The 22,404-nt window shown below is 44.1% G+C and overlaps 1 protein-coding gene across 1 annotated transcript in view; it reads left to right on the forward strand.

Annotated features, from left to right (window-relative positions):
* The window catches only part of LOC137376922 (multimerin-1-like), a 69,211-nt gene that overhangs the window by 19,730 nt on the left and 27,077 nt on the right, over positions 1-22,404 (forward strand). Inside the window, exons 3-5 of the mRNA XM_068045880.1 lie at positions 4,677-4,783; positions 16,980-17,075; positions 20,089-20,262. Of these exons, the coding sequence (XP_067901981.1) occupies positions 4,677-4,783; positions 16,980-17,075; positions 20,089-20,262 (377 nt within the window). The remainder of the gene's footprint in view (positions 1-4,676; positions 4,784-16,979; positions 17,076-20,088; positions 20,263-22,404) is intronic.

The following is a 22,404-nucleotide window of genomic DNA, read 5'->3' on the forward strand; positions in this document are numbered from 1 at the left end:
GATAGTAAGAGTTTCTATAGATACTTAAAAAGAAAAGAGTTGGTCCTATAGAAAGTGAGTCTGGGGAATTAAGGGAGAATAAGGAGATGGCAGATGAATTGAACAGGTATTTTACATCTGTCTTCACCATAGAGGATACAAGTAATATCCCAGAAATAGCTATAAACCAGGAAATGGAAGGAAGGGAGGACCTCAAGCCAATTACAATCACGAGAGAGGTGGTACTGAGCAAATTGTTGGAGCTGCATGCTGACAAGTCCCCGGGTCCTGATGCACATCATCCTAGGGTCTTAAAAGAAGTGGCTAGTGAGATAGTTGATGCGTTGGTTTTAATTTTCCAAAATTCCCCAGATTCGGGGAAGGTTCTGTTAGATTGGAAAATAGCCAATGCAACTCTTTCATTCAAAAAGGGAGGGAGACAGAAAGCAGGAAACTACGGGTCAGTTAGCTTAACATCTGTCATTAGGAAAATGTTAGAAGCTATTACTAAAGATGTTATAGCAGGGCAGTTAGAAAAATTCAACGGAATCAGGCAGAGTTAACATGGTTGTGTGACAAGGAAATCATGCTTAACCAATTTATTGGAGTTCTTTGAAGAAGTAACACATGCTGTAGATAAAGGGAAACTGGTGGATGTACTGTACTTAGATTTCCAGAAGGCATTTGATAAGGTTATTGCAGAAAGTAAAAGCTCATGGTGTAGGGGGGTAAGATTTTGGCATAGATAGAAGATTGGCTAGCTAACAGGAAACAGAGAGTAGGCATAAATGGTTCATTTTCTGGTTGGCAAGATGTAACAAGTGTTGTGCCACAGGGATCAGTGCTGGAGCCTCAGCTTTTTACAATTTATATAAATGACTTGGATGAAGGGACCAAAGGTATGGTTGCTTAATTTGTTGATGGACACAAAGATAGGCAGGAAAGTAAGTTGTGAAGAGGACATAAGGAGGCTACAAAGAGATATAGATAGGTTAAGTGAATGGGCAAAGATCCAGCAAATGGAGTATAATGTGGGAAAATGTGAAATCGTCCATTTTGGCAGGAAGAATAAAATAGAGGCATATTATCTAAATAGTGAGAGATTGAAGATCTCTGAGATGCAGAGGGATCTGGGTGTCATAGAGTTATACAGCACAGAAACAGGCCCTTCGGCACATCGTGTCCATGCTGGCCATCGAGCACCTAACTATTCTAATCCCATTTTCCAGCACTTGGCCCATAGCCTTGTATGCTATGGCATTTCAAGTGCTCATCTAAATACTTCTTAAATGTTCTAAAGGTTCCTGCCTCTACCATCTCTTCAGGCAGTGCACTCCAGATTCCAACCACCCTCTGGGTGAAAAGATTTTTCTTCAAATCCCCTCTAAACCTCCTGCCCCTTGCCTTAAATCTATGCCCCTGGTTATTGACCCCTCCACTAAGGGAAAAAGTTTCTTCCTATCTAACCTATCAATGCCCCTCATAATTTTGTATACCTCAATCATGTCCCCCTTGGCCTTCTCTGCTCTAAGGAAAACAACCCTAGCCTTTTCAGTCTCTCTTCATAGCTGAAAAGCTCCAACCCAGGCAACATCCTGGTGAAACAAAAACAAGAAATGCTGGAATCACTCAGCATGTCTGGGAGCATCTGTGGAAAGAGAAGCAGAGTTAACGTTTCGGGTCAGTGACCCTTCTTCGGAACATCCTGGTGAATCTCCTCTGCACCCTCTCCAGGGCAATCACATTCTTCCTATAGTGTGGTGCCCAGAACTGTACACAGTACTCCAGTTGTGGCCTATCTAGTGTTTTATACAGCTCCATCATAACTTCCCTATTCTTATATTCTATATCTCGGCTAATAAAGGCAAGTATCCCATATGCCTTCCTAACCACCTTATCTACCTGTCCTGCTGCCTTCAGTGATCTATAGACAAGTACACCAAGATCCCGTTGACCTTCTGTACTTCCTAGGGTCCTACCATCCATTGTATATTCCCTTGCCTTGTTAGTCCTCCCAAGATGCATCACCTCACACTTCTCAGGATTAAATTCCATTTGCCATTGCTCGGCCCATCTTACCAGCCCATCTATATCGTCCTGCACTATTTACAACACCACCAATTTTCATGTCATCTGCGAACTTACTTATTATACCTCCTATATTCATGTCTAAAACATTAATGTACACTACAAACAGCAAGGGTCCCAGCACCGATCCCTGCGGTACACCACTGGTCACAGGCTTTCACTTGCAAAAACAACCCTTGACCATCACATTCTGCCTCTTGCCACTAAACCAATTTTGGATCCACTTTACCAAATTGACCTGGATCCCTTGGGCTGTTACCTTCTTAACCAATCTCCCATGCAGGACCTTATCAAAAGCTTTACTGAAGTCCATGTAGACTACATCAACTGTTTTACCCTCATCTACACATCGAGTCACCTCCTCAAAAGATTCAATCAAGTTAGTTAGACATGATCTCCCCCTAACAAAGCCATGCTGACTATCCCTGATTAATCCCTGCCTCTCCAAGTGGAGATTAATCCTGTCCCTCAGAAATTTTTCCAATATTTTCTCAGCCACTGATGTTAGACTCACTGGCCTGTAATTACCTGGTTTATCCCTGCTACCCTTCTTGAATAATGGCATCACATTCACTGCCCTCCAGTCCTCTGGTACCTAATGCATATCCTAGTACATGAATTGCAAAAGGTTAGTATGCAGGTACAGCAGGTAATTAGGAAAGCTAATAGAATGTTATCATTTATTGCGAGGGGATTGAATATAAAAGTAGGGAGGTTATGCTTCAGTTATACAGGGCATTGATGAGACCACATCTGGAGTACTGTTTACAGTATTGGTCTCCTTATTTAAGGAAATATGTGAATGTGTTGGAAGCAGTTCAAAGAAGGTTTACTGGACTAATACCTGAAAAGGGCAGGTTGTCTTATGAGGAAAGGTTGGACAGGCTAGGCTTGTATCTGATGGAGTTTGGAAGAGTAAGAGGTGACTTGATTGAAACATATAAGATTCTGAGGAGTCTTGACAGGGTGGATGTGGAAAGGATGTTTCTTCTTGTGGGAGAATCTGGAACTAGGGGTCACTGTTTAAGATAGAGATAGATTCTTGATAAGCAAGGGGGTGAAAGGTTATTGGGGATAAGCGGGAATGTGGACTTGAGGTTACAATCATATCGGCCATAATCTTATTGAATGGCGGAGTAGGCTTGAGGGGCCAAGTGGCCTGCTCCTGCTCCTAATTCATATGTTCGTGTCTTCGTAAGTCAGGATGGTGTGTGGCTTGGAGGGGAACTTGCAGGTGGTGGTGTTCCCATGCATCTGCTGCTCTTGTTCTTCTAGTTGGTAGAGGTCACGGGTTTGGAAGGGTGCTGTCGAAGGAGCCTTGATGAGTTGCTGCAGTGCATCTTATAGATGGTACACACTGCTGCCACTGTGCATTGGTGGTGGAGGGAATGAATGTTCAAGTGGTGGACTGGGTGTCTATCAAGCAGATTGCTTTGTCCTGGAGGGTATTGTGTTTCTCGAGAACTGTTGGAGCTGCACTCATTCAGGTAAAGGGAGAGTATTCCATTACACTCTTGACTTATGCCTTACAGGTGGTGGGAAGGCTTTGGTAGGCCTGGAGTGAGTAACTTGCAGCAGATCCTCATCTAACCTTTCCACTCAATGGCTCACAGGATAAATTGTACCACTTGATGTGGTATGGACTACGCAGACCAGGAAGATCCCAGTGCTGATCCTTCATCTATGTAGAATTAGCTGAACCCAGCTGCAGTGTCCAAGTTCCTTCCAGTTCTACAACTACACTCCCATCAAACCACATGCCAAGCAGGGAATGGGTCCTTACAGAATTTCTCCTCCTATCCCTCCATTATACCTCAGGCACCAGTTCGACGCCCATCCAACAACAATAACTTATATTTATACAGTGTCTTTAACGTAATGAACCATCCCAAGGTGCTTCATAGGAGCATTATAAAAGCAAAATTAGACACCAAGCTACTTAAGGCAATATTAGGCCAAAAGCTTGGTCAAAGAGGTAGGCTTTAAGGATTGTCTTAAAGGAGAAAAAATAAATTGAGTGTTGGAGAGCTTTAGGGAGGGAAGTCCATCGCACAGCTGAAGGCCTGGGCAGCTGAAGGCAAGGTCACCAATGGTGGAGTGAATAAAATCAGGAATGCTTATGAGGCCAGAATTAGAGGAGCGCAGATATCTCAGAGGGTTGTGGGAGTGGAGAGGATTCCTGAGATTGGGAGGGAACAAGGCCATGGAGAGATTGAAAAACAAAGATGAAAATTTTAAAATCAAGACGTTGTTTGACCGGGAGCCATTGTGGGTCAGCAAGCACAGGGGTGATAGGTGAATGGGACTTGGTGCAAATAAGGACACAGGCAGCAGAGTTTTGGATGACCTCAGGTTTACAAAGGGTAGAATGTGGGAGGCTGGCCAGGAATGCGTTGGAATAGTCAAATCCAGAGGTATCAAAGACATGGATGAGGGGCCCATGCTTGATAACCATTAGATCCTGGTATGTCAGGTTGTGCGCCATATGGTTGATCAAGAATTGCATCCTTCTTATTGCTAATATTAAAAAAATAGATTGCTTTGTTAAAGAAAATAGAAAATCAAAAGCTGTTGTCCACATTAAACCTTCTGGATATTTCTGTTCATAGATACCAGATCCTGAACCACCCAGCTTACAGAATGAGGCATAAGATAGTGACGTCATTGGAATGGAAGTGCTGTCCTGGATATACCGGAGGTAACTGCCAACCCAAAGGTCAGTGTTAAGCTCATCAGTCAGAGCGCCCGGCACAGGCACAAATTTAAGGCACATATTTAGCTTTTGTCACTAACTGATAATGACTCATCCTTCTTGTTTTCAAATCCTACCGCTGCCTTACTCCTGCCTACCCCTGTAATCTCAGCCAGTCCTCAGACCTAGCATACACTTGGTCCATTACCAACTCTGATCTTATATATATATGAGCTGATTTTATTTCTGTGCAAATGGATGGGTTTTGAATGGGTTAAAATTGGGCCTATAAATATGTGTTTACTACCAATCTCCTCAATCTACATCACTACTCATTTGGCATTCACTTCCCAAATGGTTGTGCCTTGTTACCTCCATCCTCATCTTCAGGTTTTCTGCAAACCTCCTTCTTTGACCATGCCTTCAATCATCTGTTTCCACCTCTTTAACTTCTTTCCTCGTCGTTGGCTGTCCCTCAATTTGAGGATGACATCTACTCAAGGCCGCGAGTTTCTGCCATGGGTCTTCTTGTGGCTGAACAGGCCAATTCTCAACCCACAGATCTTTGGGCACATGCGGCAGGATGTCCCACAAGATAGAAGGATCCAGAGTGTGGATTTGCTTCCTTTTCTTTCCTTCTCTGCCGCCGCTCTGTCTCATCATTAAGGCATTTGGACTCAAAGCATGATGCAGCTTGATGGACAAGTTGTCGCCATTTTGAACGATTGGTAGCAAGCTCTTTGCAGTCATCAATGTCAATGCTGCCACACTTCAAAGAGAGCTACAGAGTGTCTTTGAAGCATTTTCTTTGTCCTCTCCTGGAACGCTGGCCATTTGAGAGTTGAGAAAACAGGACCTGGTGGGGGAGACAGTTTTTGGCCATCCAGACACAGTGTCTAGTCCATCGAAGTTTGTTTTTCAGGAGTTTTGCCTGAATGCTTGTGGAGCTGGCTTCAAGAAGGACACTAGCGTTTGTTCGATGGTCCTGCAATTGAACCCAGAGGATGCCAGTTTCTCCAGTCTCTCCACATAAGTGAAATCCCTCATCCTTAGTATCATTCTGGCAAATGTCCTCTGCACCCTCTCCAAGACATCCTTCCTAAAGTGCGGTGTCTAGAATCAGACAAATTTCCATAACTGAAGCCTAACCAATGATTTTCTAAAGGTTCGGCATAACCTCCTTGGTTTTGCACTCCATGCCTCTATTAAAAAAGACTAGCATCCTCTATAGTTATTTTCAACAACTTTATGAACTTGTCCTGCCACATAAGTGAAACACAACTCTTCCCCTTGATCTAAATAAAAGGCTGGACACAAATGTATGTATCAAAGCAGCTTTTTAACACAAGCACACAGATGATCAAGCAATAACACAAGTGTTTACTTATCACTCAGCAACAACAGCAGTTACAACAACTTATATTTATGTAGTGCCATTAACTCAATAAAACGTCCCAAGGTGCTTCACAGGAGCAGTGTAAAATAAATTATGACACTGAGACACATAAGGAGATATTAGGTCAAATGACCAAAAACTTAGTTAGAGAGGTAGGTTTTAAGGAGTGTCTTAAAAGAGGAAAGCGAGGTGGAGAGGTGTAGGGAAGGTATTCCAGAGTTTAGGGCCTGGACAACTGAAGGCATGGCCACCAAAGGTGAAGCAATTAATATCTGGCTCAAGAGGCCAGAATTAGAGGAGCACAGATATCTTGGAGGGTTGTGAGGCTGGAGGAGATTACAGAGATAGGGAGGGGTGATGCCATGGAGGGATTTGAAAGCAAGGATGAGAATTTTTAAATCAAGATGTTGCTTGACTGAGAACCAATGTAGGTCAGCAAGAACAGAGGTGATAGGGGAACGGGACTTGGTACAAGTTAAGGGACAGCAGGGTTTTGGATGACCTCAGGTTTATGGAAGGTAGAATGTGGGAGACCGGGCCAGTCTTTTCACTGCCTCTGGGACTTCTTATGCAAAGTTACTGTACTCAGGCAGAGAATTGCACTCCATGCAGTTAGTGCAGATATTTGTGGGTTCTGTTGCAGGATGCAGGGTAAATGAATTGAACCCTCAGCATAAAATCCATTATAAACAGGTTCAGACACTCTTCTATTTCAACTTGCCATTTTGAGGAAGGTTTTGAGTCAAGAGCTAAGGGACCTTCACACACTGCTTGATTCTGAGCTCAACTTCATTCCGACATTCATTCCATTATCTAGACTGCTTTCTTTGGTCTCCTTAACACTCCCCAACTCTTACCTATTTCTCTTCCCCACTCTGCTGATGGGATCCTCGTCCACATCTTCATCACCTCAAAGCTGGTCTTCTTTATGATCTGCCGACCAGGCTTCCCACCTCAACTCTCCACAGGTTACAACCCATTCAAAAACACCACCTCACCCATGCGCTCTCATCATTCATCCCCCTGCCCTCCAGCAGACTTTAAAATTCCCATCCGAGCTTTCAAATCTCTCTATAATCTCACCTCATCTTGCCTCACAGATCCCCTCAAGCCTTACATCGCCACATGCACCATGTCTAATATTAAGCCATTCCTCAATCTCCAACATTTACCAGTCAGCCACTTGTCTAACCATGATACTTCTGTCCTCTGGAACTCGCTGTCTATTTTCCTGCATGTTCCTTTCCCTGATGATGCACTTGGCCCTTCTCTCTGACCTACTTTTTCCTCTTGCATGTGTCATGCAGGCCCCCCACCTGCCAAGAATGAGGCATATTAATTTTGTCACATGGACATTAAATTTCAAATTGTTGCTGGGAAGAAGAGAAGGGGGTTGCCAGGCACCTGGCTGGAAAAGACATTTGCATATTAACAGATGGTGTTTGGAAGGACAAAGCAGCCATTCCCTGACATTCAGCCCACAATGGACTTTTGATCACCAGATGTTGAAGGTGGGGGAGCTCGCATTCCAGATTGATTGCTAAGATGGCCAAACACACAAATGGACATGGTCAAACCAGCTAGTCACATGACTAACCTGCTGGGCAACCTGAATTTTTTGAATTTGTACAAACTGTTTGGGCAGAAAGCAGAATGTTCCTGGACTGAAGCAGACATGTCTGTCTTTTCCGCACGGAACTCCAAAACCCACCACAGACACAGGAACCAAGAGACAAAAGTTTTCTATATTGAACACGGTTTAAGAAGAATGCTGGGCCCCATGAACAGCAAGACCTAGCTTTAATCAAGGACGCTACAGTGAGCTCAAAGCACTGTAACAAAAAATCCCTCTTCAAGATTGCCTCAAACTTTTCCACTTTATTTTTCTTCTGTTCTTTTCTGTCCCTATTTGCATATGTGTATCGCGTATCGAAGAGACTTAGCAGTTGGCAGGAAAAAAGACAGAGGCACAAGGGAAGAGCCAACTGTGTAACAGCCCCGACAATCAAATTTTTCTGCAGCACCTGTGGAAGAGCCTGTCACTCTAGAATTGGCCTTTATAGCCACTCCAGGCGCTGCTCCACACCACTGACCACCTCCAGGCGCTTACCCATTGTCTCTCGAGATAAGGAGGCCAAAGAAGTATCGCGTATGCATGTTAGCATGGGCGTGTCGTGTATCCGTAGGCGTTAACCGAATTAGAGTTTAAGTTTAAGTTAATAAATTTCAATCTTTCTTCTTTAAACCTAAAAAAATCTGTGTATGTGCTGGTTTCTTTGCCTTATAATTGGAAAGCGGTGAACAAGGATTCACCAAGGGGAAGCTAAAAACACGGTGTGTTTAAAATTAATCCCTGTTCAGTAAGACCAGGTGAAGACTAAAAGGGAACCCTGGACCTCTTTCTCACCTGGTCATAACACATGCCATCCACAATTCTTTTTCTCCCATCTTTTGATGTGAAGCACTCTGCCTGAACATGACAAGGTAGGTTTCTTCTTGAAATCAATGGAGTAATAATTCAGTGGGTTCTATAAACTGCCTGAAATCTGCTCCACATGATTAACATCTGGGCAGTGAAGACAAAAATCTACCGCAAGGAGTGCTGTAGAAATTGAAAACTAGGCTTGATATGGTGTCATTCAACATTGTCTTGCACATAAGTTGGAGCATAAATGTGTGACCAGATTTCACAACAATTCATTGATCTCACACAATACATTACACAGTACTCAGCAGGCAAATTGCTTGTTACGCATTAACTGTGTGTTGCCATGTTATATTAGGGTAAAGACTCAGGACTCACTTGGTTTCTGTCTGCAAGTAATTCACATAAGGATGATAAGAATGAGGAAGAAACGTGTGTGTGTGAGAAAGAGAAAGGGAGGCAGGACAGATTTAGTAACCTCTTATAGCCTTGTATTCCTCCCTGCTGTTTGCCTAATTATTGTCATCCACACTTTAGCTTTCACTAGGCTATCTCTAATTACCATGCTAAACCAGCTCCGCAGATAATAGCAAGTATTAGCGAGATCAGTCTTCAGTCCCTTCCCATGAGATTGATAATGAGATCAATGCAATTTTCAGTCAAGATAAACAATAGTGCTAACATCTAGTAATTTTACTCTTGCTGCATGTTTTTTTTTGTTTTGTTTTTTCCCTGCTTTTCCCTTTGGATGTTCTTGCTGTGCTACTCACTGACAATCCCAGCGACTTTTGATCTTGGCCTTTGCCCGTCAGTGAACTCTTGCACTGATCCCATGGGATCAGGGGGATCTCCTCATTTATAAAAATTGGGTGGGCTCCTGTGTCCTCAGAGATGAATCACACACTCCTACCCATGGTAAATAGTCCATGCAATGTGGCTTTGGTTATTTGGTCTGCTGGCAGTGGAATTATTGTATGGGGGTCCTGCCATGATCATACTGCATTGTAGTCATTGGTTTGTTTTACCAGGAGGGCAAGAATAGAATTACAAAATCTGCAGATATTGAGGCCACATTGGAGACCTAAAGGTGGATTCCATTTCCGCTGATCAGAAAGCCAGTTCGCCTGCTTTCTTTCGGTTAAATGACATGGAAACGTCCATGCCCACTCCCCATCTTATGTTGCTGCGCTTGCTTGGGTAGGCAGAAGCTCTGCTCCCTAGGCCCCTGTGGAAACTCCCAAAGAAGGGGAGGATGCGGCCTAATTTGCAGTCCTTTCTTCCTTTCTCTCAGAAGTTGCGAATTTTGTGTGGTGGTCGATTGTACTCCTTTGTGGGGGGACTTTTTAAATTGTATTCCTTTCCTGCCCGCCATAGCAATGCTGGAGGGCACAGTTTGAATATTTGGGTGGATGTATTCGAGGAGGCTCAGTTACTTCAAATGTAAAATGTGGGAGCCAGTGGAATATCTCTGTAGCCAAATTTTCCCGTCCTAAGTCTGTCACAAATCAGGCACACTTCCAGCTGAAAATTAGGGCACTGAATATTCATCTGATTTACTGATCTAATTTGAGCTGCACTCTATTTGTTGGGCCAGACTACAAACCGTTCCAACAAGCACCAGCTGCGCATTTCTAGTTCTATGTTTACTGGCTAAATTACAGCCACCAGTTTCTAAAGTCAAGCTGGTCCAACACCAGCTGCAGCTTCTGATGACTTCCTTGTGCTACTGGACCCTTTTCTAATGCTTCACTGTGCCGAGGGTTGCCAACTCTGATTGGATCAATTCCTGACATCCTGCCTCCAACCGCCAAGTCAAACAACCTTTCTTTTTGATCCTTCTCTAATATTTTAATAACTAAGAAATGAAAATGAAAACTACACACGCTTTTCTCCTGGCTTGCTCACAGCAGTGTCCTGGTGATTAATTTTTCGTTCCTGGAGACCCCAGGACAACCCTGGAGGGTTGGCAACCCCCGGCTGACAGGAACAGTGTGGTCTTGGTGATGCTGATAGAAGCTTGCTCTGTGCCCTGTGTTCATGCAGCATTTGCAAATGGTGATAGAAAGATATTAGCGCTTCCTCCATAAAGCAGTGTTATTTTACGATTGTTACAAACATAAGAATATAACAACATAAGAAATAGGAGCAGGAGTAGACCATACAGCCTGTCGAGCCAGCTCTGCCATTCAATATGATCATGGCTGATCTTCGGCTTCAACTCCATTCTCCAGCCTGCTCCCAATGTCCCTTATTCCCTGAGACACCAAAAATCTGTCCACCCCAGGCTTAAAGATACTCAACGATGGAGCATCACAACCCATTTGGATAAAGAATTACAAAGATTCACAACCCTTTGAATGAAGAAATTTCTCCTCACCTCAATCCTAAATGATCAGCCCCTTATCCTGAGACTCTGCCCCCGTGTTCTACATGCCCCCGACAGTCGAAACAACCTCTCAGTGTCTACCCTGTCAAGCCCCTTCAGAATTGTGTATGCTTCAATGAGATCACCTCTCATTCTTCTAAACTCCAGAGAGTACAGATGCAATTTACTCAGCCTCTCATCATAGGACAACCCTCTTATCCCAGGAACCAGTCAGTAAACCTTGGTTGTACCGTCTCCAATGCAAGTATATCCTTCTTTAAATATGGAGCCCCAAACTGCACACAGCACTCCAGGTGTGGCCTCACCAAAGCCCTGTATAATTGTAGTAAAACCTCTTAATTCTTGTACTCCAATAAAGGCCAACAAAGTATTTGCCTTCATAATTGCTTGCTTTACCTGCATGCTAACTTACTGTGTTCTTTGTACAAGTACTTCTTACTTCTTCTTTGGCCTCCTTATCTTGAGAGACAATGGGTAAGCACCTGGAGGTGGTCAGTGGTATGTGGAGCAGCGCCTGGAGTGGCTATAAAGGCCAATTCTAGAGTGACAGGCTCTTCCACAGGTGCTGCGGAAAAATTTGATTATCGGGGCTGTTACACAGTTGGCTCTTCCCTTGCGCTTCTGTCTTTTTTCCTGCCAACTGCTCAGTCTCTTCGACTCGCCACACTTTAGCCCCGCCTTTATGGCTGTCCGCCAGCTCTGCCAAACGCTGGCAACTGACTCCCACGACTTGTGATCAATGTCACAGGATTTCATGTCGCGTTTGCAGACGTCTTTAAAGTGGAGACATGGATGGCCGATGGGTCTGATACCAATGGCGAGCTCGCTGTGCAATGTGTCTTTGGGGATCCTGCCATCTTCCATGTGGCTCACGTGGCTAAGCCATCTCAAGCGCCGCTGACTCAGTAGTGTGTATAAGCTGGGGATGTTGGCCGCCTCGAGGACTTCTGTGTTGGAGATACGGTCCTGCCACCTGATGCCAAGTATTTTCCGGAGGCAGCGAAGATGGAATGAATTGAGACGTCGCTCTTGGCTGACATACGTTGTCCAGGCTACGCAAGTGTCTCTTGGCACAGTGGTTAGCACTGCAACCTCACAGCTCCAGCGACCCGGGTTCAATTCTGGGTACTGCCTGTGTGGAGTTTGCAAGTTCTCTCTGTGTCTGCGTGGGTTTTCTCCGGGTGCTGCGGTTTCCTGCCAAAAGACTTGCAGGTTGGTAGGTAAATTGGCCATTATAAATTGCCACTAGTATAGGTAGGTGGTAGGGAAATATAGGGACAGGTGGGGATGTGGTAGGAATATGGGATTAGTGTAGGATTAGTATAAATGAGTGGTTGATGGTCAGCACAGACTCGGTGGGCCGAAGGGCCTGTTTCAGTGCTGTATCTCTAAAAAAAAATACATCAATATTTACAAGTTTCAAGCCTTTTAAAAAATGTTCTGTTTTTCTATTCTTACTACCAAAGTGAATAACCTCACACTGCTCCACATTATACTGCATCTGCCACCTTGTTGCCCACTTATTTAACCTGTCTATATTGCTTTGCAGCCTCTCTGTGTCCTCCTCAGCTCGCATTGCCACCTTTGTATCATCAGCAAACTTAGATCTGTTACTCTCTGTCTCTTCGTCTAAGTCATTAATATAGATTGTAAATAGCTGAGGCCCCAGCACTGATCCTTGCAGCACTCCACTACTTACAGCCTGCCAACTTGAAAATGCCCTGTTTATCCCTACTCTTGCTTCCTGTCCATTAACCAATCCTATATCCATGCTAATATATTACCCACAACTCCATAAGCCCTTATCTTGTGTATTAACCTTTTGTGTGGCACCTTATTGAATGCCTTTTGGAAATCCAAGTATACGACATCTACTGGTTCCCCTTTATCTACCTTACTAGTTCCACCCTCAAAAAAACTGTAATAAATATGTCAAACATGATTTCCCTTTCGTAAAACCATGTTGACTTTCCTGATCATACAATGATTTGCTAAGCGCATTGTTAAGACCTCCTTATTAATAGATTCCAGCACTTTCCCGATGACGATATCAGGCTAATTGGCCTGTAGTTCTCAATTTTCTCTCTCCCTCCTTATTTGAATAGTGGTGTTACTTTTGCTAGCTTCCAATCTGCTGGGACTTTTCTAGAATCTAGGGAATTTTGGAAAATCATAACCAGTGGATTCACTATCTCTGCAGCTACCTCTTCTGGAACTCTAGGATGTAGGCCATCAGGTCCTGGCAATTTGTCGGATTTTAGTCCTTTAAGTTTTTCCAGTATTTTGTTTTCTGCTGGTATCAATTACCTTCATTTTCTCACTCTTGTTAGCCCTTAGGTTACCCTCTATTTTTGGTATGAAACTTGTGTCTTCTCCTGTGAAGACGGACACAATGGGCTGAATTTTATTTGGGCGCCTCGCTGTGTGGCGGTGCCCTTTCAACTCAGCGGGGTGCCCGCATTTAGCGGCCGCCGGAGAGCCCCCGCGATATTACACACGGGGACTCATTAGCATCACTGTGCCAAGCCTCCACCCCGATATTACGTGGGGAGAGGCGGGACATTCGGCGTAGCGAGAGTTTTTGACAGTTGTGTGGCAGGTGTTGGGTCTCTATTTTAAACACCCCAGCACCTGCTTCCTGACAGATATCAAAGAAATACTTACCTGACTGCTGAAGAGTGGGGCTGCTGTCAATCAGGCAGCAAAGCAGAAAGTGCTGCAGAAATCCAGCAGGTCAGGCAGCATCTGTGGAGAGAGAGAAGCAGAGTTAACTTGTCCAAGTTCACAGACCTGCAAGTTAACTTTGCTTCTCTCTCTACAGATGCTGCCTGAGCTGCTGAGTGACCTCAGCACTTTCCGCTTTGCTGCCACATACTCACCCTGCTGTGTCCCAGTGTCCTGTGAAGTTGTGATCCTCTTCTCCCACTCAAGTGTAACATTCCTTCTTGTAGGTGTGCCACACCTGGGTGAATAATCTTAAATTTGCACATTCTGGGATGTGAGACTTCAATACACTATAAGAGGTATTACACAGGTTTACAGAGAACACATTGACACAAATAGGAATGCACAGGTGCCACAGCAATGCAAATACGTCTTTCACTAAATGTTCCTCACCAACATGTGTGCCGTTTTCTCTGTGCGAATGATGTGTGCCAGCATGTAGCACAATCCCTTTGCATGGTTGGCCCTTCAGAAGAGCCAACATATGCAATAACGTCATTGCCATGCCACCATTACTCGTGAGCGTCTCCACGGAAGCAGTGACATGGACATTGGCTCAGTCAGCTGCTGCCTCTAATGGTTTACACAAGAATGCTGCAGATGTGGACTGGTGCACAGCAGGTGAATGAGGGTGATGTGTGGTTTGCAGAGCTCATGTCAGTTCCTATGGAGCTGACAGCCTTTGTCTGATAAGCCACTTACGTACATCCCTGCCTCACTGCTAGCCCTGCGTGCAGAGCCTGGGTACCATCTGCCCTCCCATGCATCTGTCATGTTGTAGGTCCTCAGCGTCCTCATAGTCCAAGGAGGAATCCTGTTGACGCCTCTCATCATCATGCCAGGCCTGGCCCCTATTGGGTGCGTAGTTGTGCAGAGCAGCAAAGAAAGGAGCTGGCCTTTTCAGCTCATAGTACAGGGCATCACCCTATCCATCCAGGCATTGGAGGCGCTCGTTCAGCATGCCAATCTCCTGCTCAATGGTGGCTCATGTAGCTCAGTGGCTGGTGTTGTATCGCTCCTCTGCAGCAGTGGTGGAGTTGCTCACCAGTGTTGGGAGCCATGTCTGCAAAGGATAGCCCTTATCTCCAGGAAGCCACCCCTTCATCTGAGCCAGTTCAGTGAACAGCAGTGGCAGCCAGGACTGACGCAAGACTCAGGTGTCATGGCAGCTGCCTGACAAGTGGTCACACATTCGCAGCAAGCATCTGTGGTGATCACATACCAGCTTCACCTAGATCGAGAGGGCTCCTTTAATGGTGACGTCTGCAGGTGGTAGCCTGGCAGTAAGCCTGATGGCCACATGAGTGCAGTCTATGAACATTCAAACCTGTGGTTCTCCGGCAATGGTGCCAGAACCAATGGCCCTCTGGGCCTGGCTGTGAGAGTCCGTCCTGAAGCGAACATACTCACTGGCCCTCCGGTGCAGGGCATTGGTGACCACCCTAATGCAGTGGTGCACTGCTGCCTGTGCGACCCCACAAAGGTCTCTGGTGGGCCTCTAAAAGGCTGCAGAGGCATCAGGCTTGAGAACCACTACCACTATGAGGAACAAAGGCATGGGATGTCCACCAGAGCCCATGGGCTGCAGGTCATCCTTGAGCAGGGCACAGAGACGTATCACCACCCTCTCTATATGCGCAATCTCCTCTGATACTGGTGCTCTGATATCTGATGGCATGTCATGTGGGCCCCGTAGGTGCACAGCAACCGTAATGGTGGGCTCTCCTTGGGGGGCTGCTGCTCACAGCTGGGGGCCTCTATGTGGATCGCACCTGCCTGTTGGTATTGCCTCTGGCGCATACGGATCCTCACGTGCAGAGGGTCACACAATGTAGGATGAGCCATATCTATTTCCATGTGATAAATAAAGTTGAACCCTTCATGTATTCGAAAGTTCCTAACAGGGCAGAGATTGGTGTTGACGGGTACATCAGCTGCTTTCCTGGATCAACTATGTGGCGTGCCATGGTATTGCCCATCTTGGCCAACACTCAGAGTGACACAGCATGACCACATCGTGATCCTACCAGCTGAATCGATTGCCCCCACCATCCATAAAACCTTAATGCTCCTGCCCTTTTTGGCACCCTCCCCACATACAGGGTGCCTAGTGTGCCATTGTCCCTTCACAAACACAGAGCGTACACTGTTAACGGAAGGAGGGTACACAGTACCTCCCTACATGCCAGCACAGTTTTCCCTCCAGTAATCCCAGACCCCCTCCCTTTCAGAATGCAGAGTGTGACCCCTGCATATCCCCCCTCCCTCCTGCCTTTAAGAATGCAGAGTTAGACCTCTGTGTATCCCCCCTCCCTTCCAGAATGCAGAATGAGGACCCGCCGGCTTTTTCGATCGTGAACGGAATGGCACGTGACAGCTGCCCGTTCAACAAAAAATCCTGCAGCGTCGCTGGAGAGGCGGCGGGCAGCATAATCAGCATAGGTAAGTAATTATTACCAAATGTTGATTGTAGTGCCGGTGCGGCGGGGGGGCTGCACCGAGGTCCCGCCGCCGCCGGTAATATGTGGCGGGCCCTTCTCGACGTCGCGGGTCGAGGTGGGCCTCTCCCTGCATCATTTTTCCAGCCCCCACGCCGCGACCCACGGCGTTGAGGGGCCCAGTAAAATTAAGCTCAATATCTGTTCAATGTCTCTGCCATTTCCTCATTTCCCATGATAATTTCTCTTGTCTCTGCCTCCAAGGGACAAATGTTTAGCTACTCTCCTCCTTTTTTATACACTTGAAACAGCTCTTACAACCTGTTCTTATATTCCTGGCTTTTTGGTGGCCTTTTGCTGGTTTCTAAAACAATCCCAATCCTTTGGCTTACACTATTCTTTGCAACATTATATGCTTCTTCTTTTAATTTAATACTATTCTTTACTTCCTTAGTAAGCTACAGATGGATCTTTCTTGTTGAGCTTTTGTTTTTTTAATGGAATATAGTTTTGTTGAACATTTTGAATTTGTTTCTTCAAATGTTTCCCACTGTTTATTTACTGCCATACCTTTTAGTCTATTTACCCAATCAACCTTACACAGCTCTCTTCTCATACCTAAGTAATTGGCATTAAGTTTAAGATTTGTATGTGGGACTGGAGCATGTTGCTTTCAAACTTAAGATGGAATTCAATTGTATTATGATCTCTTTTTCCCAGCAGATCTTTTACTATGAAATTACTAATTAACCCTGCTTCATTGCACAATGCTAGATCTAAGATAGCTTTATCTCAAGTTAGTTCCACAACAGATTGTTAAGATTAGTTACAAATTTCTGTGTCATTCGTAGACCAATATTTAAGGAGGCAAGCAGAAGAGAATCAAGCTGAGAGTCAGACTACTGGAGCTGATATGCCCCAGGAACCTCAACTGCAACAAGATCCAGGTCTGGAAAACTCCTCATTATCTTTTTATCTCGAGACTTAATAATTAGTTGTGGTTATTCGGAACCTTTTTACAGAGAAAGACCTTTTTGCAGAAGTGGACTGTTTGCTAGAATTATTCACTGCCAGGGCCTGAGTTAATCTCTCATGTTCGAAGTAGATGAATCTAAGGGGGTACTGTAATTGAGATGTTTATGATGTTTAAAGGAGTTGATAAAGTGGAAAGAGAGAAGTTATTTCCTCTGGTGGGGGAGTCCAGTTCAAGGGCGCATAACCTTAGAACTAGGCCATTCAGGGGTAATGCCAGGAAGCACTTCTTCACACAAAGGGTAGTGGAAATCTAGAACTCACTCATCCACAAGATTGTTAAGGCTGGGAGTCAATTGAAAATTTCAAAACTGAGATCGATAGATTTTTGTTGCGGAAGGATATTATGGGATATGGAACCAAGGCAGATAAATGGAGCTGAGATACAAATCAGCCACGAGTTAATTGAAGCACGGAACTGGCCTGAGGGCCTGAATGAGCTACTCCTGTTGCTATGTAGACTGTCAGCATTAGGATCAGCACTGCTTTGTATATTCTTGTTCAAACACACAACTCACCCTACTCAAATTTCCTCTGCTGCATCGGGTTGGGTCATCACTATTTGAGTTTGTAAGCTCAGCAGGTAAGTTATGGTGTAAAAAGACTTGAGGGAGTTAAGTCATGAAGAACTCTGATATAAAACTTAAATATCTTGTATAGTTGTACAATATGATTCTGTGACTCATTCCCAGACTTGTTGCAAAGCAAGTTTATACTCTATAAAAACTGATTAAAAGCTAAACTTTACACAAAGAGTCGATACATCCATATCTGGCTCTGAAAGCAATTTTCTTCAAACTGTTAATTTGATTTGGACCAAAACAACATTAAGACACAAAACAAATTGGAAACATTTGGTTACAGGGCCATGGAAGGTCAACATAAAACTATCTGGTAAAGCCAGTTGCAGCATTAAAGCAATGCACACAGAAAGTCAAAGGGATACATCTGTGCATTTTAACAACAACAAAAAACTCACATGTTAAGCAAGCTAAATCTAACTTTTGCATCCCAGATCATAGGCACAGGAGTCTATAGAGTTCTTTTTTAAAAATTGGTCACTCTCTTCCAGTAAAATTAAAGGCATTACCAGTGTGAATACAGGGTGATTCCACAATAGCTACCAGATCTGAGTGGGACTTACGCTTTAACCCCCATTAAACTTGAAGTCAATAGAGGGGAAGGTTGTGTGGAGGTTAAATTGAGTGCCCAACCTGAACCTACTCTGTTTCTGTCAGACAAGATAGGTGAAATTGATTCCTGTACCTGGACTATTTTGTGGGCTGCGTTTTCTGCTCCTTCATTGGAAGAAACTGTTGTTACAATGGGCCATAATTTGCTGTAGCAGGGCATCTAATTGAGTCTTGCATGCTTAGGATTTTAAAATGTTTTGCTTGTCAAGTTGTGAACTGGTAACAGTGCAGCAAGGGAAACTGCAACATGAATGAACAGGGAAAGCAACTGTGCATCCCCTTAACCAATCAGATTGAAGGATTGTGAAATTAACAGCACAAGGACTGAGAAGGAAATGTAAAGTAGATTTGGTGAATTTTATGTCAAATCAGGTACAGGAAGAGAAATAGGGAGAGAAAGATTGGATTAAGAGAGAGAAAAAAATAAGAAAAGAATGAAAAAAATAAAAAGTTTAACATTTTTATAATCTCCAACTATTAAAACCTGAAGGAATGAGACTCCACACTTGTAATAGTTAATTTTCATAGCCAGAGAGGTTGATTAGAAGTAATACTTATCACATCATTGAAATGGTACTTAGACTGGAATGGACAAAACTTAACTTTCTGTGATGAGTTTCATTCATATGTACCGCACAAATACAGCAACTTCCCGCCATTCAATGCATTTCGATCGTGAGGCAGTAGCGAGATGACATTTTCAGGAAGTTAATGGTGAAGTGCTACATCCTGGACTGCAACTTTTGGATTTCTCCATTTAACCACACCTCTTTTCCTCGCCTGAAGTTACTGTACCATTTGTGCATAAATAACAGAGAGCTCCATTAGCCTCACGGTTATATTGACAGCAAAATCTAGGCCAATAGATTTGCAACAACAACAATTTGCATTTATATAGTGCTTTTAATATAGAAAAGCATCTCAAGGCCCTGTACAGTAGTATAATCAGACAAAAATAGACCCGACTTGGGTCATTTCATTTTTGCTTGAAAGATAAAATTATAATTTCAGCTCCAAGCTGCCTGAAACACAACCAAATCCGATGTTGAAAATCAAAATCCTCAATGCATCTCAAAAAATAAATATCGTCCCTTTGGTGTGTGCATCTGTCTTTAGAAATTCCTAAATCTGCCATTTCTTCATACCCTCTGTGGACACTTTTGAGGTTGATTTTCCCCCATGTTGAAACATTTGAGTTGGGGGAGCTGATAATATCTTTTGATAAGTGACTTTAAAAAAATCAATAAAAGAATTAAATTATCTGATAACGGAGGCCCTTCAATCCATCACAACGAGGTCCTGGGAGAATGTCAGTGAATTAAACAGTTAACCAGCTGCTTCCATGTCCTGTGTCCCTTCCAACGTAATCGTGATTGACAGCAAGACTCTTATTCAATGCACCCCAGGGAATATTTCACCTTACAGTATCTTGACATTCAAATCAAATACATTTGCAATGTTCGGGAGGACGTCTGTGCTTCACTTGGAGAATATGTTCAAAATGCAAATTTCACATTGCAGGTGTCGCAGCTTTATATATAAAAGGCACAAAAGCTGAAGAAGAGCTCTTGACCTGAAAAGAAGATATTTTTTAATAATAGTAAATATAGCATCTCTCACAGGAGGTAATCCTCCTTCTGCCATTGTTTATATAATTAGATATTGTGCTTGAAATACATGTGCAGACTTCACCCAATGAATTATAACTTTAATGGCTCGTTTTGATGTTTTAAAGCATTAACAGCAAAATTCAGTGACAAGTTGTATAATCAGGAAATTAAACTGGGCCTACTGCGAAAGAAGGTGGAAAACATTTCTGCCAACATGAATGATGTGAGGAGTGTGATGTACTCTCTGGAGGGAAAGATAAATGAAGATAAAGGGAAAGATCTGCAGTCAACTTCAAAAGGTACGGTGAATGCTTCAAGCTTGCAACAGGAATGTACCTTTCGAATTGCTAAAGAGTCAGATCAGCCTCATTAACATAGATACCAATGATATTCAGACAAAAAATAAACTATATCTATCTGTTTGTGAAGAATGGCCAATATTCAAGTGGTGCCATTGGAGGTGAGCAGTCAGACTTCAAGTTCTGAGAGTCCTGGAGTCCTAGGGCGGTGCAGTGGTTAGCACCGCAGCCTCACAGCTCCAGCGACCTGGGTTCAATTCTGGGTACTGCCTGTGTGGAGTTTGCAAGTTCTCCCTGTGTCTGCGTGGGTTTTCTCCGGGTGCTCCGGTTTCCTCCCACATGCCAAAGACTTGCAGGTTGATAGGTAAATTGGCCATTAGCAATTGACCCTCGTATAGGTAGGTGATAGGGAAATATAGGGACAGGTGAGGATGTGGTAGGAATGTGGAATTAGTGTAGGATTAGTATAAATGGGTGATTGATGGTCAGCACAGACTCGGTGGGCTGAAGGGCCTGTTTCAGTGCTGTATCTCTAAACTAAACTAAATTACTTTGAATCATCAGCTAAGCTGTTAAGCTCGAGCTGTGGCTCAGTGGGTGACCCTAGCACTCTTGCCTCAAAGATATAATGTTGTGGGTTCAAATCCCACACCACACCTTAAGCAAAAGGAAAAATCAATGCTTACGCTCCAGTGCAGTACTGCTGCCTTTTGGATGAGTTGTTAAACTGAGGCCCCGTCTGCCCTCTCAGATGGATGTATAAGATCCCATAGCACTATTTTGAAGAAGAGCAGGGGAGTTCACTGGTGTCCTGGCCAATATTGATTCCTTCATCAGCATTACAAAAAAAACATTACCTGGTCATTATCCTATTGCTGTTTGTGGGAGCTTGCTGTGCACAAATTGGCTGCTGCATTTCTGATGTTACAATAATGACTACACTTCAAAAGCACTTCAGTGGCTCTAAAGTGTTTTGGGGCATCCTGAGGTCGTGAAAGGTGCAATATAAATGCAACTCTCTTTTTCTGTTTTGAATCTGCAGTTCAGGTGACAAAGTCCTTCTTGTGAATGGGAGCTGCCTCCTCAAGATTATCTTGCAAGTGCAGGCACTGCTCCCATCTATTTGCCCATCCTTCCAAACCGCACCCCCCCCCACCCCACCCCCATCGACAATTCTTGGACATGCATCTACATGCCAAAGTTAAATATATGACCATTCAAGTAATCAAATCAAGTCAGAAAATTAAGTCACGTGAAATTATATAAAAAAGCAAACCCTCCCATCAATCACAAGATGGTCCAGAGAGATTATTAAACTGCTGTTTCCCTCTTTACACAATCATTATTGACACCGGTTCCCTATTTACCTCAGGCCAGGAAATATTTCATCTCCACACTATCCTGAATATCCGAATCAAACACTTGGAATTCCTGGGTGGATATTTATTAAGAATTTCATTCCCACCCCCTCCCTGCCTATTTCTGCCTTTTGTGCAAGATTGGCTCCCTTAGAGGCTGCAAAAAGTGGGAACTCCCAGCTTTGGCAGTCACCACTATCCCCACCCTGGCTGCTGTAGTCTGGAGGAGGATCCACCCCTTACCAAGCCAAGGAGGAACTCCAACTAAAATTGGCACTGGGTGCATCTAGGTCCTGGCCTCCTTCCCAACGGTCCTGCAGCAACCCCGTCGAATTTGTGACTTGAGTCTGGTGATACAGTTGAGGGAATTCCCTCCCCAAACCCCCCTCCCTCCCCCACCCCCAGTTTGCTTCCAGTATAACAAAGGCCTCTTATGGTGAGGTTCTTTTCCACCTTCAAGAAAGATGCCTGTGTCCAGTTCTGACATGCCTACCCTGACAGCAAACAAATGGATTGTAAATTTTACAGTGAGCTGCAGTATTGATGTATGCTGCTGTCAGTTTTATTAACCTCACATGGCTCTATTAACTCATTCCTCTTTTTAAAATGTGGTGCACTTAGCCCGGCTGGCCTGCACTGCGAATGTGCTTTGCCCATCCCCGCAGATACATGGGTCCCCATGCAATCAATGGAAATTGACTGAGCTCTGCAGCTAGAGAAGGTCAAAGGTGTTTTGTTAAATTATGTATCAGACTCAGTCTGGTCCCAATACAATTGAGTCCAC

This window comes from Heterodontus francisci, chromosome 1 (assembly GCF_036365525.1).
Source record: "Heterodontus francisci isolate sHetFra1 chromosome 1, sHetFra1.hap1, whole genome shotgun sequence".
NCBI classification, from domain to species: domain Eukaryota; kingdom Metazoa; phylum Chordata; class Chondrichthyes; order Heterodontiformes; family Heterodontidae; genus Heterodontus; species Heterodontus francisci.